This window comes from Balaenoptera ricei, chromosome 5 (assembly GCF_028023285.1).
Source record: "Balaenoptera ricei isolate mBalRic1 chromosome 5, mBalRic1.hap2, whole genome shotgun sequence".
NCBI classification, from domain to species: Eukaryota; Metazoa; Chordata; class Mammalia; order Artiodactyla; family Balaenopteridae; genus Balaenoptera; species Balaenoptera ricei.
The window spans coordinates 66,284,057-66,297,178 of NC_082643.1; the positions used below are offsets into that span (position 1 = coordinate 66,284,057).

Sequence of the window (13,122 nt, forward strand, 5' to 3'; positions counted from 1 at the left end):
CTATCTTGTTTCATAAGTTAGAAATCGAGGAATTATCTTGAATGCTTTTCTCTCCCCAATCCCACATCCAATCCATCACCAAATCCTGTGAAAATACACCTCCTCAAATATCTCTCAAGGCCTGTCTCTTCCTTGCATCTCCACCATGGTACCACCAAACTATTTTCATCTTTCATCTGATCTACTAAGTAGCCTCCTAACTTGGTCAGTCTACCTCCACTGCCCCCTCCCCAATTTATTTGTAGAAGTAATGTTTTCAAAAGGCAACCATGGTTACATTATCCTCATGCTTAAATTATTTCAACAGCTCCCACTGGAAGACTAAAATTTTCAAGGTGGCCTCCACGGCCCTGTACAGTCTGGCTTCCATCCTCTGCCTCCTCACTGATCACACAACCCCTTTTTTCTTCCCATCTGAGCCACGCTGGCCTTTCAGTCCCCAACACCTCTACCCATCTGCCACAGGGGATTTACTGCAAGGCTGTGCACAGCTCCTGAGTCAGATGAACAGGGGAGGGCCGCGGTGGGGGCCAGGGCAGCTCCAGGTACAAAAGTAGGAGGAGAAAAGTGAAGTCTCATCAGGGCACCACTACTGGGAACGACCGCCTCCAACTACCCCTGCCTCTGCACCACTCTGCCCATGATCCAAAGCCCCAGAGGACAGTTCAATGAGCTGGCTCAGGTCACATGCCCATCCCTTGGCCAGGGTACCTGGAATAAAAGTCTCAATAAACCTTTATCTATGAAGAGAAATCCCCAAAAGAAAATTGGGAGTTCTTACCAGAAGGAGGAGGAATGGGTGCAGGGTCGCCCCCAAATCAACAAATATCCACTAACCACATTTCCCACTACCTGGACTGATTTCCTGTCCTTTCTTTGTTAGTTAACCCTACTTAATTTTTAGATTCCAGCCCAAATGTCCTTTCATTAAAGAATCCTTCCCTCACCTTCCCAAGGGAGTCAAAGTTCTCTATTCTGTCATTTTATAGCACTATAACCTCTCCTTCATAGCACTTGCCATTGCTGTATTTTACATTTATTTGTGAATGTTTGAATAACATCCATGTCTCCCAATTGGCTAAATAGCCTATGAGAGCAGAGCGCATATATGTTTGGCTTACTATGATAGCTTTAGTGCCTAGCACAGTGCCTGGCAAAGCAAAGACATCAAACAAACATTCATTTAATGTATGAATCAAGCCATAAAGATATTTCTTTTCCTAGTGATATGAATTATGCCACTCCCCCCTTAGAAGGCAAAAGGAGCTAAATTTTAAACAATTTTTTCCAATTCATACTTTATTACATAATGTTCTTATTTACTCTTTACAATAATGCCACAGGAACTCACTTTATACATAAAGAAACTGAGGCACAGGGAGTTAGGGAATTTTTTCAAAATCACATACCTGGTAAATGATCCACGTGGGATACAAACCCAGGTCTGATTCCAAAACTCAAGTTCAAATCTACCATATGGTGTCATATACCAATTTCACCTCAAAAAAAAAAAAAGTGGTTGAGGTAAAAAATATATATATAGGGGAGATTAACCAAGATGGCGGAGTAGAAGGACGTGCTCTCACTCCCTCTTGCAAGAGCACCAGAATCACAACTGGCTGCTGGACAATCATTGACAGGAAGCCCCTGGACTTCACCAAGGAGGATACCCCACGTCCAAGGACAGAGGAGAAGCCACAGTGAGACGGTAGGAGGGGTGCAATCAGAGTAAAATCAAATCCCATAACTGCTGGGTGGGTGGCTCACAGACTGGCGAACACTTATACCACAGAAGTCCACCCACTGGAGTGAAGGTTCTGAGCCCCACGTCAGGCTTCCCAACCTGGGGGTCCGGCTACGGGAGGAGGAATTCCTAGAGAATCAGACTTTGAAGCCTAGTGGGAATTGATTGCAGGACTTTGACAGGACTTGGGGAAACAGAGACCCCACTCTTGGAGGGCACACACAAAGTAATGTGTGCATCGGGACCCAGGGGAAGGAGCAGTGACCCTGGGGGGGACTGAACCAGACCTACCTGCTGGTGTTGGGGGGTCTCCTGCAGAGGCGAGTGGTGGCTCTGTTTCACCGTGGGGATAAGGACACTGGCAGCAGAGGTTCTGGGAAGTTCTCCTTGGCGTGAGCCCTCCCAGAGACTGCCATTAACCCCACCAAAGAGCACGGGTAGGCTCCAGTGTTGGATTGCCTCAGGCAAAACAACCAACAGGGAGGGAACCCAGCCCCACCCATCAACAGTCAAGTGGATTAAGGTTTTACTGAGCTCTGACCGCCACAGCAACAGGGAGGGAACCCAGCCCCACCCATCAACAGTCAAGTGGATTAAGGTTTTACTGAGCTCTGACCGCCACAGCAACAGTCAGCTCTACCCACCACCAGAGCCTCCCATCAAGCCTCTTAGATAGCCTCAACCACCAGACAGGCAGACAGCAGAAGCAAGAAAAACTACAATCCTGCAGCCTGTGGACCAAAAACCACAGTTACAGAAAGATAGAGAAGATGAAAAGGCAGAGGGCTATGTACCAGATGAAGGAACAAGAAAAAACCCCAGAAAAACAACTAAATGAAGTGGAGATAGGCAACCTTCCAGAAAAAGAATTCAGAATAATGATAGTGAAGATGATCCAGGACCTCGGAATAAGAATGGAGGCAAAGATTGAGAAGATGCAAGAAATGATTAACAAAAACCTAGAAGAATTAAAGAACAAACAAACAGAGATGACCAATACAATAACTGAAATGAAAACTACACTAGAAGGAATCAATAGCAGAATAACTGAGGCAGAAGAACGGATAAGTGACCTGGAAGACAGAATGGTGGAATTCACTGCTGCGGAACAGACTAAAGAAAAAAGAATGAAAAGAAATGAAGACAGCCTAAGAGACCTCTGGGACAACATTAAACGCAACAACATTCGCATTATAGGGGTCCCAGAAGGAGAAGAGAGAGAGAAAGGACCAGAGAAAATATTTGAAGAGATTATAGTCGAAAACTTCCCTAACATGGGAAAGGAAATAGCCACCCAAGTCCAGGAAGCGCAGAGAGTCCCATACAGAATAAACCCAAGGAGAAACACGCCGAGACACATAGTAATCAAAGTGGCAAAAATTAAAGACAAAGAAAAATTATTGAAAGCAGCAAGGGAAAAACGACAAATAACATACAAGGGAACTCCCATAAGGTTAACAGCTGATTTCTCAGCAGAAACTCTGCAAGCCAGAAGGGAGTGGCATGATATACTTAAAGTGATGAAAGGGAAGAACCTACAACCAAGATTACTCTACCCGGCAAGGATCTCATTTAGATTTGATGGAGAAATCAAAAGCTTTACAGACAAGCAAAAGCTAAGAGAATTCAGCACCACCAAACCAGCTCTACAACAAATGCTAAAGGAACTTCTCTAAGTGGGAAACACAAGAGAAGAAAAGGACCTACAAAAACAAACCCAAAACAATTAAGAAAATGGTCATAGGAACATACATATCGATAATTACCTTAAATGTGAATGGATTAAATGCCCCAACCAAAAGACATAGACTGGCTGAATGGATACAAAAACAAGACCCATATATATGCTGTCTACAAGAGACCCACTTTAGACCTAGGGACACATACAGACTGAAAGTGAGGGGATGGAAAAAGATATTCCATGCAAATGGAAATCAAAAGAAAGCTGGAGTAGCTATACTCATATCAGATAAAATAGACTTTAAAATAAAGAATGTTAAAAGAGACAAGGAAGGACACTACATAATGATCCAGGGATCAATCCATGAAGAAGATATAACAATTATAAATATATATGCACCCAACATAAGAGCATCTCAATACATAAGGCAACTGCTAACAGCTATAAAAGAGGAAATCGACAGTAACACAATAATAGTGGGGGACTTTAACACTCCACTTACACCAATGGACAGATCATCCAAAATGAAAATAAATAAGGAAACAGAAGCTTTAAATGACACAATAGACCAGATAGATTTAATTGATATATATAGGACATTCCATCCAAAAACAGCAGATTACACGTTCTTCTCAAGTGCACACGGAACATTCTCCAGGATAGATCACATCTTGGGTCACAAATCAAGCCTCAGTAAATTTAAGAAAATTGAAATCATATCAAGCATCTTTTCTGACCACAACGCTATGAGATTAGAAATGAATTACAGGGAAAAAAACGTAAAAAAGACAAACACATGGAGGCTAAACAATACGTTACTAAATAACCAAGAGATCACTGAAGAAATCAAAGAGGAAATAAAAAAATACCTAGAGACAAATGAAAATGAAAACACAACGACCCAAAACCTATGGGTATACAAGCCTACCTAAAGAAACAAGAAAAATCTCAAGTAAACAATCTAACCTTACACCTAAAGAAACTAGAGAAAGAAGAACAAACAAAACCCAAAGTTAGCAGAAGGAAAGAAATCATAAAGATCAGAGCAGAAATAAATGAAATAGAAACAAAGAAAACAATAGCAAAGATCAATAAAACTAAAAGTTGGTTCTTTGAGAAGATAAACAAAATTGATAAGCCATTAGCCAGACTCATCAAGAAAAAGAGGGAGAGGACTCAAATCAATAAAATAAGAAATGAAAAAGGAGAAGTTACAACAGACACCGCAGAAATACAAAGCATCCTAAGAGACTACTACAAGCAACTTTATGCCAATAAAATGGACAACCTGGAAGAAATGGACAAATTCTTAGAAAGGTATAACCTTCCAAGACTGAATCAGGAAGAAACAGAAAATATGAACAGACCAATCACAAGTAATGAAATTGAAACAGTGATTAAAAATCTTCCAACAAACAAAAGTCCAGGACCAGATGGCTTCACAGGTGAATTCTATCAAACATTTAGAGAAGAGCTAACACCCATCCTTCTCAAACTCTTCCAAAAAATTGCAGAGGAAGGAACACTCCCAAACTCATTCTATGAGGCCACCATCACCCTGATACCAAAACCAGACAAAGACACTACAAAAAAAGAAAATTACAGACCAATATCACTGATGAATATAGATGCAAAAATCCTCAACAAAATACTAGCAAACAGAATGCAACAACACATTAAAAGGATCATACACCACGATCAAGTGGGATTTATCCCAGGGATGCAAGGATTCTTCAATATAGGCAAATCAATCAATGTGATACACCATATTAACAAATTGAAGAAGAAAAACCATATGATCATCTCAGTAGATGCAGAAAAAGCTTTTGACAAAATTCAACACCCATTTCTGATAAAAACTCTCCAGAAAGTGGGCATAGAGGGAACCTACCTCAACATAATAAAGGCCATATATGACAAACCCACAGCAAACATCATTCTCAATGGTGAAAAACTGAACGCATTTCCTCTAAGATCAGGAACGAGACAAGGATGTCCACTCTCACCACTATTATTCAACATAGTTTTGGAAGTCCTAGCCACGGCAATCAGAGAAGAAAAAGAAATAAAAGGAATACAAATTGGAAAGGAAGAAGTAAAACTGTCACTGTTTGCAGATGACATGATACTATACATAGAGAATCCTAAAACTGCCACCAGAAAACTGCTAGAGCTAATTAATGAATATGGTAAAGTTGCAGGATACAAAATTAATGCACAGAAATCTCTTGCATTCCTATACACTAATGATGAAAAATCTGAAAGAGAAATTATGGAAACACTCCCATTTACCATTGCAACAAAAAGAATAAAATACCTAGGAATAAACCTACCTAGGGAGACAAAAGACCTGTATGCAGAAAACTATAAGACACTGATGAAAGAAATTAAAGATGATACCAATAGATGGAGAGATATACCATGTTCTTGGATTGGAAGAATCAACATTGTGAAAATGAGTATACTACCCAAAGCAATCTACAGATTCAATGCAATCCCTATCAAATTACCAATGGCATTTTTTACGGAGCTAGAACAAATCATCTTAAAATTTGTATGGAGACACAAAAGACCCCGAATAGCCAAAGCAGTCTTGAGGCAAAAAAATGGAGCTGGAGGAATCAGACTCCCAGACTTCAGACTATACTACAAAGCTACAGTAATCAAGACAATATGGTACTGGCACAAAAACAGAAACATAGATCAATGGAACAAGATAGAAAGCCCAGAGATTAACCCACGCACCTATGGTCAACTAATCTATGACAAAGGAGGCAAAGATATACAATGGAGAAAATACAGTCTCTTCAATAAGTGGTGCTGGGAAAATTGGACAGCTACATGTAAAAGAATGAAATTAGAATACTCCCTAACACCATACACAAAAATAAACTCAAAATGGATTAGAGACCTAAATATAAGACTGAACACTATAAAACTCTTAGAGGAAAACATAGGAAGAACACTCTTTGACATAAATCATAGCAAGATCTTTTTTGATCCACCTCCTAGAGTAATGGAAATAAAAACAAAAATAAACAAGTGGGACCTAATGAAACTTCAAAGCTTTTGCACAGCAAAGGAAACCATAAACAAGACAAAAAGACAACCCTCAGAATGGGAGAAAATATTTGCAAATGAATCAACAGACAAAGGATTAATCTCCAAAATATATAAACAGCTCATTCAGCTCAATATCAAAGAAACAAACATCCCAATCCAAAAATGGGCAGAAGACCTAAATAGACATTTCTACAAAGAAGACATACAGACGGCCACGAAGCACATGAAAAGATGCTCAACATCACTAATTATTAGAGAAATGCAAATCAAAACTACAATGAGGTATCACCTCACTCCTGTTAGAATGGGCATCATCAGAAAATCTACAAACAACAAATGCTGGAGAGGGTGTGGAGAAAAGGGAACACTCTTGCACTGTTGGTGGGAATGTAAATTGATACAGCCACTATGGAGAACAATATGGAGGTTCCTTAAAAAACTAAAAATAGAATTACCATATGACCCAGCAATCCCACTACTGGGCATATACCCAGAGAAAACCGTAATTCAAAAAGACACATGCACCCGAATGTTCATTGCAGCACTATTTACAATAGCCATGTCATGGAAGCAACCTAAATGCCCATCAACAGACGAATGGATAAAGAAGATGTGGTACATATATACAATGGAATATTACTCAGCCATAAAAAGGAACGAAATTGAGTCATTTGTTGAGACGTGGATGGATCTAGAGACTGTCATACAGAGTGAAGTAAGTCAGAAAGAGAAAAACAAATATCGTATATTAATGCATGTATGTGGAACCTAGAAAAATGGTACAGATGAGCCAGTTTGCAGGGCAAAAGTTGAGACACAGATGTAGAGAATGGACATATGGACACCAAGGGGGGAAAACTGCGGTGAGGTGGGGATGGTGGTGTGCTGAATTGGGCGATTGGGATTGACATGTATACACTGATGTGTATAAAATTGATGCCTAATAAGAACCTGCAGTATAAAAAAACAAACAAAACAACTAATACTAAACTTTCATTGGGTTATTTGTATGGAAATATGTTAATATAAATGTTTCAGACATTACATGAAATTTTTAAAAATCTTATATTTGTATTTGTATGGAAATATGTTAATATAAATGTTTCAGACATTACATGAAATTTCTAAAAATCTTATATTTGTATTTGTATGGAAATATGTATGGAAATATGTTAATATAAATGTTTCAGACATTGCATGAAATTTCTAAAAATCTTATATGTTCTGGTATAATGTTATAAGTAATAATCCTAGTTATTACTTTAAAATGTATATCTCAGAAATAACTAATTTTCTTGTCAACTGCATTATTATGAACTTTCATCAAATCTTTAACCATGGTCATTTTTAAGTCTTTTGTCATTTACAGACAGTTCTGGGTGTACTCTGATGATTTTGCAAATATGTTCCTATAAAAGGGTTTCATCTTCAAGAAATTCATGGAAAAGACTCTGACAAGTACAGGTTTCTGGTAACTGACTGTACTGCTGAACTGAATGAATAAGCATTTTCAGAACTCTAATGAAAAACTGATGAACTCATAAAAGTGCTAACAAAAGATCAAGATGAAAAAAAAATTAATTACATGGGACTGAGTGAACTGATGAGGATGAGTATAATTTGTGTGACTTTCTGTCTGAATTAAAAAAAAAAAAAAATCCCACAAGGACTCAGAGGCAAAGAATATACAAATCAATTTTCACTGCAAAGTAAAGGAGCTGTTACAGTGAAGAATTACTGGACTGAATGTCAATATTATGACATAGTATGAGTGTGTTTCATGTTTGGTAATTGCAATCATTGTTGCTTTTGTTGTGGTCATCCATGTACAATGCTTGGTGTCAGTCTATTTATCTCTTGTAAAAATAAAATACAGTGTGTGTGTGTGAAAAAAATAAATAAATAAAAATAAATTCCATCGACAGCTGAAAAAAAAAAAAAAAAAAAAGAAGTATAGGGTAGTTTACTTAATAATGCATTAAAAAAATATATATATATATATTTTAAATTATATAATTATATAATCTATATAGTTACATAAAATTCTTCCTCCTAGTTCCAAAAGAAGCTATTTAGAATTGCTACTAATTTTTAAAACAATCTGGAGAGACTGTTCAACATGTTTAGTTTCAGTCCTTCAGATAAAAATCCAGAGTACCGAACATTTCATTGATTGTTCAAGAAAAGCATTAAATCCATGGTTAAATCATAATAAAACAACACCTGGATGATTCATAGTTTAGTATTTTATAGTTAATTAAAGGTACATAACTTCTAGTTCTGTTTTTCAGTAAGAAATCTAAACAAAGTAGAATGTCTTCTCTATCTCTTCTTATAGTATAATTGAAGGTAAAACTAATAATATTTGGGAATTAAAGAAGTTAAAATTATTACTTAAATGTGAGGTATTTCTTTGATATTACTTTTCTTTTTTTTTAATAGATTTTATTTATTTTATTTTTGGCTGTGTTGGGTCTTCATTGCTGCGCACAGGCTTTTCTCTGGTTTTGGTGAGCAGGGACTACTCTTCGTTGGGGTGCGTGAGCTTCTCATTGTGGTGGCTTCTCTTGTCACAGAACACGGGCTCTAGGCGTGTGGGCTTCAGTAGTTGTGGCACATGGGCTTCAGTAGTTGTGGCTCGCGGGCTCTAAAGCGCGGGCTCAGTGGTTGTGGTGCACAGGCTTAGCTGCTCCACAGCATGTGGGATCTTCCCAGACCAAGGCTCGAACATGTGTCCCCTGCATTGGCAGGTGGATTCTTAACCACTGAGCCACCAGGGAAGCCCCTTACTTTTCAATTATAACTACCACAGTAATAGTGGTCAATTATTACTCACTAGTACACTATTTAAGTTTAGTAAAATACAACACCCATTAACAATGGAATGCTTTCCTTTTTACCTCCCTGTAAAAGATGCTGTTATTTATTAAATAGAGGTATTCATTTTGGCACTTTAAGGTCAGTTGACTTTCTTCATACAAATTTTACTACTACCTTCTCTTTTGAGTATTTAGATGAATATATTTAATTTTTCCTACTGTTCAAGAAATCAAAACATATTTTATATCAGCATTTTAATGAGCTTTGCTTTAATTATTAATTCAATGTGAAGTTAGTCTATACTTGAGTTATGAAAATAGAAAATAATTATTCAGATGCTTGAGTTAGGGGTGCAATGATAGCCAAGTATAACAAAATGCTGTTTAATTAAACTTATCTAGTGGGAACTTTCAATTAAGCTTTCATTTTGTTTGTTTTCGAGAACCAGAGGAGGGAAGAAGGGAATATTATCAGTTAAGGCAGAATAAAACAGTTTTAATCTTCATCCTTTGTCCTGAGAAATTTCAGGCCTTCCTGAACTAGTGGCTTTGAAAAATGTCCTTCGATAGTTTAGGCAGACCATGAATAGTCTCATTGATGCCATATTCCAAAATGAACAATCTTAACTTACCTAAATTTCACAAATCTAATAATAACATTCTCCACCTTTCTCCTAACAGGGAGCTGAAAATCACTCCAAGGGTTAACAGAGACAGTTCATACAGTAGTCTGGGAATAAAAGCTGCAGAAAGGTGGACATTTGCAGCTATTACACTTGACAGCTAAAAGGGGTGAGAAGACATTTGAGCTTCTTAGCGAAGTTATTATAACTTTTGGTAGTTAATCACAGGCCTCTGTAGTATTCCTCAACGAGATTATTTAATTTTAATTTAACCACTTCTTTAAAGGATTTAGGAAGTTTTCAATTTACACGCAAACATGTAATAAAGACAAATACAGACACACATGCTTATGAACATGCACACACATATACACTCCATGGAACAAGTAAAAATAAATTCAGATTAAATTACCGGAAACTAAGCAGAAGAGGGGCACAGATGAGCTGTCAGTCTCCTGGGGTGGTTGGTGGTGGAGGAGGTGATGATGGTGGCAGCTGTTATTGCTTAGTTTCCCGCTATGACTAGTCATGATGCTAGGAATTTTACTGGCTGAGGGGCTCACCATGTTTGAACATTACATTCATTAGGCTCTAAGATCCTTGTATCCAAGTCAAAGGGAGGAAACAGGCAAAAGGTGACTATAATTTAGGAATTTAAAAACAGAACCGTAATTCATGGCAAGAAACAATCCGCTTACATGTAGTTTGAACATCACAGACTCTCACCTTTCTTACTGAATTTTCATAGATATCCCTGAATAGATGTTTCTTCATTTGTTGTTTGTCCTAAGGGCCATTTCCAGAAGCTTTAATTTAAAAAAATAATAACATTCACTGGAGAGTGTGGTCACTGGAGTTCCCATGCCACCTTGCTGGAAGTCCATCTCTTCAGAGTACTTTTTAATGGATACATTTCATCATGTTCTGAAACATACAAACGTTGAAGGTATCTCAGAAATGTACTTGGGTTTTATAAATTTCATGATTTATTCTAGACCCAGACAAATTCCAGTTGGACTTTTTGTCCTGCAGTAATCAATTTACATACTAGGTTCAATTTGGGGCAATTTAGGTGATTTATTCCAATAGTACAAAAAATACACTTGCTGTGCAATCCAAGGATGGACAAATCTACCACGGGCCTATCTCAGAGAGCACTGACCATGAAAAGTGACTGTCTCTCTTCCTCTTTGTTGGATTCAAATTCAATAGCTCTAGACTTGTTTATTTTCATTAGAGCTAGGAAAAGAATTTAGCTTCATTTTAATCAATACACCTAGCTTTTTTTCTACCTAAAAAAAAAAAAAAAACTAAAACAAAAACCAACCAAAACTATTGTATGGTATTGCCTCTCCGACACTAGTTATCTCTTTAACATAAAGGCCTTAGAGATAGAACTCATTCATCTGTAAAACTGGTTTTCAAACAAGTTCATTTTCATGTAAATCTAGATAGGCCATAAAAGTTAGTTTACTTTGTAAAATACTAATCCATGGAGAGAATAAAGCAAATGAAATAAAAACTCTGGGCAGATGCAATTCGACAAAGCATTATAATGCTTACCAGATGTTTAGCTTCTTCTGTCATTCATGATAAATGACATTGAGCATGAGTTAAGGAACAGAAGTTGGTGGAGATGTGATCATTTAAGGTAACCTATTCCCTCAATTTCATCTACAGATTATATAAAGCATTTTGACTTAGCCACAAAGGCTTCACCATTTCAGTGTTATGGAAAAGTAACACAAGGAATGATTTCAGTTCTCAGGATTTATTAGAGAAGGCACTGAGGTGAGATCAGCTACTGGGGAACACAGATCTCACTGGGAAAAGAAAAGCAAAACCGGCAAATATAAGGAAGAATGTATCTTCAGGTCAGTCAGAGCAACGAGACAGCCAAGGTGCACGTGAGGAGATAGTAAGAATAATAAGGCAGGCTATCATTTTCTCTTTTATTGCATGCCGGAGTCCCCAAACCTGCTAAAGGCATGATTACAGGTAACAGCAGCAGTGGTGTTCCCTAGAGGTCTCGTGTGTTTTGAGGGAGTGGGGGCTATAAACTGACAGTACCAGACAAGGGAACTAAGTCATCTAATATGTCTTCTAGAAACATAATGAGTTTGACTGATGTGGCTTTCCGTGTTTAACGCGTAAGAGGTTGTGCCAACTCATGGATCCTCGGAGAACACTGTGCTTTCAAAGCAGCTGGCTTGACTTTAAAGACTTCCGGATCATAATATACAATATGCACAGGAGTCCTGAAATGGAAAAAAGGATTTGACCTAAAATAAGATGAACAGAAAAGGGAACTAACATTTCTCAGGCATCCACTATGTGTTAGGCACTATATTATCTCATTTTGATTTTCTTAAGCATCACATAAAACAGGTGTCATGACCTCCACTATACATATAAGGAAATGAAGGCTCAGGGAAGTTGTTAGAATGACCTGTGGTCAAGTCTAGATTTGTATATGTGTCAGATTCCAAAGCCTTTCCTCTTTCCATAGAAAGTAAATTCTGGAAATTTCTCAATAACTTGACGATGTTAAAACAAGCCAGACAATCCACTGGTGAACTTAAAGAAATCAATTTTTTGAAGTTTTCATCCTTAACACCTTAACCACCAAATAATAATCTTGCTACTGGGATAGACTCTTGAGCACTTGATCTTACTCCTCACTTTCCTTTGTCAGTGTACAGAGAATGAGTGTCATTTCATTTGATGTTGAACTTTTTTTTTTAAGGAAAAATACATTATAAAAATTAAAAAAATCGGGACTTCCCTGGTGGTGCAGTGGTTAAGAATCCGCCTGCCAATACAGGGGACATGGGTTCGAGCCCTGGTCCCGGAAGATCCCACATGCTGCGGAGCAACTAAGCCCGTGCACCACAACTACTGAGCCTGCGCTCTAGAGCCTGCAAGCCACAACTACTGAAACCCGCGCGCCTAGAGCCTGTGCTCCGCAACAAGAGAAGCCACCGCAATAAGAAGCCCGCGCACCGCAACAGAGTAGCCCCTCCTCGCCGCAGCTAGAGAAAGCCTGCGCACAGCAACAAAGACCCAACGCAGACAAAAATAAATAAATAAATAAATTTATTTTAAAAAAATAAAAATTAAAAAAAAATTTTTAAATATTTTATTATATAAGACCGAACACATTTCCTATTCCCTGAGCTCAAGACTACTACA

The 13,122-nt window shown here is 37.9% G+C and overlaps 1 protein-coding gene across 1 annotated transcript in view; it reads right to left on the bottom strand.

The window, feature by feature from the left end:
- Positions 1-12,073: 12,073 nt before the first annotated feature.
- The window catches only part of SPMAP2L (sperm microtubule associated protein 2 like), a 65,448-nt gene continuing 64,399 nt past the window's right edge, over positions 12,074-13,122 (bottom strand). Inside the window, exon 9 of the mRNA XM_059924086.1 lies at positions 12,074-12,188. Coding sequence (XP_059780069.1) covers positions 12,074-12,188 — 115 coding nt within the window. The remainder of the gene's footprint in view (positions 12,189-13,122) is intronic.